General features: G+C 39.5%; 1 protein-coding gene across 18 annotated transcripts in view; it reads left to right on the top strand.

The window, feature by feature from the left end:
- Positions 1-429: 429 nt before the first annotated feature.
- Positions 430-6,000, top strand: part of Znf451 (zinc finger protein 451) — a 100,699-nt gene continuing 95,128 nt past the window's right edge. For 17 of the 18 annotated variants that reach the window (XM_047557672.1, XM_047557659.1, XM_047557666.1 and 14 more), the window contains exons 1-2: positions 430-557; positions 1,095-1,178. In XM_047557672.1, the coding sequence (XP_047413628.1) occupies positions 537-557; positions 1,095-1,178 (105 nt within the window). In that variant the 5' untranslated portion in view covers positions 430-536. Of the gene's footprint in view, positions 558-1,094; positions 1,179-1,201; positions 1,226-6,000 lie in introns of those variants that run through there. The other variant, XM_047557673.1, reaches the window with a different exon arrangement.

Here is a 6,000-nt window from a genome sequence, read left to right as displayed (position 1 = left end):
AATAAAACTTTCTTCTCCCATCCCTACGTCTTATGGGAGCCAGATTTTTCACGGTTACACCAAGTCAAGGACCATCTCCACATCCTACCCCACGTCCTGCGCTTCTTCATTCAACAGGACCCAGTCTGCTCATGGCTTTACCCAGCCATGGCAGATGTCTGCTAGATGGAGCGCATGTGCGGCATTTGAGGGCTCCTTGTTCGCTCCTTTCCACCCACGCGGTGGGGGAGCGGTTTCGTGGCCGATGCGAACTACAATTCCCACCATCCTGCGCGGTGCGGGGAGGGCAGGCCGAGAGTGTGTTAAAGAGGCTCCAGCGGATAGCGGGCCAGTGAGGACCGCTGCTCCTTTCCAAGGAGTTTGCGTCTCATGCCGCCTGCGGCGTCAGCTGCGTCGGCGCTCACGCAGGGGCGGGTCGGGGTGGTGCAGGGCGGGAAGGGAAGTCGTGGCGGAGGCGGCAGCGGGGACAGCAGCGACCACTGCGGCGGCGGCGGCAGGGACAGCAGTAGCGGTGGTGCTGTCAAGCCGTTGGAGAAATGGGAGACCCAGGGTCGGAGGTGAGTAGTGGAGCGTTGGGCCGTGGCGTTCTCGGAGCGGAAGCGCCAAGGGTTTCGAGACTGGTGCAGATGAGGCCTGTGCTCGGCCGCAGCCTCCGGGCGCTGCGCCTCCGCACCTCGGGGCGAGCGGAGCCTTCCGGCCTGCTGCTTGCCTGCGCCCCGAGTCAGCGGCAACAATGGCCGCCCGGCCGCCCCCGGCCCCTGGGCCGGCCTGAGTTCCTGCCGCCGCTACCGCTCTGCCCTGGGAGCGGAGCGACGGGTCGGGATTGCCCTGACCCGGGAAGCGAGCTTGCATCCCTGCTCCTGGAGTAGGTGGGGGCCTTGTGAGCGCTGGTCACTGCTTCTCAAGGGTCGGTCACTACAGCTGCACGACGCCTTAGCAAAACCGGGCTCCCTGGAGTCGGTTCTTAGTTGCGCTTGCGTGCGTTTGTGCTCAGTTTCCGTCCAGAGCTTTTGTTTTAATCGTTCCCTTTGGAAAAATCTGTTCGTACAAGTATGTGACTGAATAGATAAGCATGTTTTGGCTTATTTTTGTAGATAATAGAATCTGCCCCTCCAGCTGGGCCTGAGGCATCTGAATCAACAACGGATGAAAACGAAGATGACATTCAGTTTGTTAGTGTAAGTAGCTGCTGATAATCGGGCTTTTCCCAGAGTAAAGGACTATGGTAAGCCATTATGCAGTTCTACCTGACCTGGTCATTCATCATTCAGCGAAGAGTTGTGGATGTCTCACGGGTAGTGGACACTGTGGGGGGCACGGTGTAGGATTAAGGAATATTCCAGAAAAGGCACCTGAGCCGCCACAATAGCCATCACAAAGAGCATGGCCTAAGGAACGTGTTGTGCACTTAAAGAGGTCTCTGTTGCCTTCGTTTGCATCCATTTTATACTTACTCTAGACAAACTTCTCTGTGAGGCTGTGTGATTTGAAATGGGGCAAGAATTTCTTCTCAAAGGGGACACACAAGACTAGGAGGAAGGGCTAATGGGCAGGGAGGTGGAAAACAAGAAGGGGTGTAGGAGCTCAGCTTGGGGCCTTCACTAACCTCTGAGATCATCGTGTTACAACATAGTGCAACAATTGCTCATAGTGAATCCTGCATCACCAGGAGCTTGCTATCTTTTTCTGTTTATGTCTTTTGAGACAGTAGTTTTCAAGTGTTGGGAAGTATGAAGTTTCAGATTCGTGAGTCCAACTCCAGATTTATTGAGTCAGAAATTCAAAGTAGGATTTAGGAATCTCCATTTTTGAACAAGTGCAGGACATTTGGATCTCTGAACACATAAAGCATTGGTTTGGAAAAAATAGCATGTGTGATGTATTTTGGGTGAATTTCATGTGTAGCTCTTATGTTTTAGTGGCTCTGCTTAAATCCAGAGCTAGCTAGAGAATCCTTCTGCCTCATACTCTCTTCTGGAATACTGTAGTTAATTGCAGTTTGTATGATTTTTCTTTTGTTCATCTGATGTGTATTTGTGGTTGTTGGCCAACTGTATAAAAGTGGTTATTGAACAATATTTTCCCCAACATTGGGCCATTGTATTGAACTGTTGTTGTATGGTGTTTTAATGTGTTTGTGAAGGGAGTCCTTTCCAAGATTGTTTTTTTGATGTTTTCCCCATTGCTTGTGCCCATTGTACTCTTATCTTTTTTATTTTGTACATAAGGATTTGGGGTGGGAGTGCATTATATCCTGCTACTTTCTTCGCTGTGGACTGAAGTATTTTTTGTTGGGGTAGAGTACTGGAGATTTAAGGAGGGCTTGTATGTGCTGAAGTATGTTTTGTTTTTTGGTGCTGGGGATTGATTTGGGGCACTTCACTGTTGAGCTACATGCCCACCCCCCCACCCTCCTTTTTTTTTTTTTTTTTTTTTTTTTTTTGAGTCAGGGTCTTTCTAAGTTACTTAGAGCATTGCTAAATTGCTGAGGCTGATGTTGAAGTTGTGATCCTCCTGCTCTCAGTCTCCAGAGTTGCTGGGATTACAGGTATGTGGTGCCTCGTCTGAAGTATGTTTGATGATAGGATTCCATGGGTCTTTCTACACACATTTCATGTTCTTCTATGTCTGTATATTTGTGAATAAAATATTTACTTTGATGTTTCATATAAATAAAATTAGGAATAATACTCTATGAACTTTTGGAAAACAGACATAATGTATAAAAATAAAGTTCAAAAATAATTTTTATTGTTTGCACCCTGTGAATGTAGACAGAAGCATTATAGCTTGTGGCTATTTAATATAGGGCTTTCAACAATTTTTTATTTATTTATTTTTGTTTGGTGCTGAGGATCAAACCCAGTGCCTCACACATGGTAGGCAAGTGCTCTACCTCTGAGCCACAACCCCAGCCCCTAATATAGGGTTTTGTTCAACTGAGGTAGTTTTTTTTTTTTTTTTTTTTTTAATTTTTTTTTATTAGTTGTTGATGAACCTTTACTTTTTATCCACTTATTTATATATGATGCTGAGATTGAACCTAGTATCTCACACATGCTAGGCAAGCACTCTACCACTGAGCCACAATCCCAGCCTAGCTGAGGTAGTCTTTTAAATTTTGTTTTAAAATAGAAAGTCACTAATATCTTTGCAGCAAGAATAATATACAGTGTATTGTATATTAAACTTAATACTGTCTCTTATTTTCATCTCTTTTTCCAGATAAAGATTTAGTGGTTAAACTGCTTTAAATGGAAAATAAATTGCATGTTTTAAGTGTAGTTAGAATACTGGAAGGAACCTATTAAAATATGTTTTCTTTGTGTTTAAGTGGTAAGGCTTAAATGACAATTAACAATACCTTAATTCTGCCTTAAAATTTATTCAGAGGCAGAATCTTGTACTTTTCTCTTTAACCCAGTCATATACTTCAGACCTCCATGTAATGTTTAATCCAGTAAAGATGAAAAAGTTGCCTACTTGAGTTCTTCAGAAACAAAAAGTGCATTATGATGTCACGTCTTGATTTATTCTGGTTTGGATTGCTTAGCCTCATTCAGATCTAATTTTCCCACCTTTAATGTACAAGGTGACACAGCAGACTTTCTGTCGTTTGCAAAATACTAAACATGAAGCCAAACACAATATGCTGAAGGAAAGGAATCATAAGGATGGGGGGATATGAAAATGAGCCCATTCATTTAAATTGTATTGAAATACATTGAGATGTGCACAATTCAATAAGTGTACTTGGTTGATTGATTTTTACAAAGCCCATATACTTGTTTGAACAGTGCCTAGATGAAACAGAATGGTACTCTAACAAATTTTTCATTTAGATCTGTTGCTTGTATTTTCTGTGTAGTAATAATGCTTCTTTTGTTCAACCTTTATGTCTTTCTTTGAAAAGGTAGGTCTTTTATCTGATTTACTCCCCAAACTGTTTAGCTAACAGGTATTAACAAGATTGTTTCTATTGCCACTCTAGATACAAAGGTGTAAAAACTGCTGAGGGAACCTATCATGAGCTTCATAACAGCACAGAAGATGTCAATTTTAGTCAGAATTACTGATGTTATAGAGACTCACTGAAAATGTGGGAATAATAATATCAAGACAAAATTTTGTAGTAACTTGAGGGGCATGTAATTAAATGTAAATACTTTAGCTGTAATAGAAAGGGTCATGCAAAAAATGAGGGCATCTTTTGCTGATTTCTTGCAGTGTAATTCACTTATTAATCAAAAATAGTGTTGCGGTTCATAGTGCAAAACCATGAGTGAAGTACCTTAGACCAAAATAGATTAATTGGAAATATATCCTACCCTTAAATATCAGTGTTTTAGTGGAGGTGATGAGATAAGAGAAGAGAATTAAGCAAATAATTGAAAGTGATAGTAGGAAGTTCTTTTATGAAGAGTACTTAGTACTTTAAAAAGGTTGTAAGATTTTACAGTTTGTCATTTTGGCTTAGGTAGTAATATATTATATATTTAATGGTTATTTGTATACATTTAAAAGGGCATTTTGAATAGAAGGAAAAGGAAAGACATGAAAATGGGTAAACAAGATTGTGTGTACTTGGAGGAAGAGGTGTTTCTGTTTTTAAAGTGGGCCCAGCGGGCCCAATGATACAGGTCTTGAATGCTGGACCAAATTTGATTTATAAAATAGGCCACCTGGAGCCCTTTGAAATCTTGAACTGGGTAGAACTGCAGAAGTAAAATAAATCCCTACTTCCCTATTTGGAAAAAACAACAATACATTATTTAGGGTTTTAGGTTAAGTTTTTTTAATGCTCAAATCCATATTCATTGTTGTAGAGAATTCTTTGTTTGAATTAAACCACTTTTTTCTGTAGGCCTTATTTTAATATAGTAATTTCTCTTTTCAACTAGAAAATTGGTGTTTGTACTTTGAGAATCAATTTTCTAATTCAGTATTGACAACTTTTTATTTTGTTTAAAAGAATATTTTTAGAACTTACAATGTTAGTTGTACCATGTCCTCAATTGTTTTGTCATGCTTGCGCATGTACCTATGCTGCTAACTTGTATGGCTTTAGGAGTTGAATCCTTTAATTCTGTTATTGGTATAAGAGGGCATGAGAATGATTTATTAATAATATATATTCAGATAAAATACTTTGTAACTGGAGGACCACATGCATTTGTTGTTTGTAAGGATATAATCATTATTATAAACAGAGAAATTTTTTTTCTCTTGGTGTTTGCATTATAACATTATTTATTGGGGAGAATTATTGTTTGGTCAGTGTTAGGAAATTCAGAAATGGGGGCAATAGCAGGTAGTCCTTTTTTTCTTATTGAAGGAAAATAAAATGTGTTGTCTTGGAAACAATAATTGATTTAAAAATAGGATTTATACTTTAAAGTACCCCAGAATTATAGTGAACACAGAACCAATTTTGTGTTTAGTGAACCAGGTGTACCTCATTAGGTTTTGTCCTGTTAAATGGGATAATAGTAATGATTCAGAATCTCACTTTTAAAGCACTTGAGGGGTTTGGATGAGAAAATGTGCATGAAGTTTGTTACAGTGCCTGATACAGGGCTCAATAAATGTTATTTATTAGTAGTAAAGTAAATGGAGGACTAAATATTTGATAGGTTCATGATAGTGGAAGTTTTCCGAATTTGCACTGAAAATTAACTAGAGTACAATGTGTCTATGTATAAAGTAATCTTTTCCTTTGGGATACTTGTCTTTTCTTTTTCATTTAGCCTGCGCATTTTTTGTTTCCCTTTTTCATTCTACACGTGTAAATCAGTAATTATTTGTTGAGTGAACGTATATTCTAATTGACTTCTCAATTTTGGATTTTTTTTTTATCCTGATTCATTTTTATTTTGTTTTAATTACTATGAATTGTATGAAATTATTTTTCTTTTATAGTTTGAAAATGGTTCACTCTAGTAGTAAATTTCTGGTAGTCATCTCACTGTTCTTACTCTTGACCTTTCTACTATTTCTGCA

This window comes from Sciurus carolinensis, chromosome 7 (assembly GCF_902686445.1).
Source record: "Sciurus carolinensis chromosome 7, mSciCar1.2, whole genome shotgun sequence".
Lineage (NCBI taxonomy): Eukaryota > Metazoa > Chordata > Mammalia > Rodentia > Sciuridae > Sciurus > Sciurus carolinensis.
The sequence above is the reverse complement of the archived record's forward strand: the minus strand, read 5'-3'. Positions and strand labels throughout refer to the sequence as shown.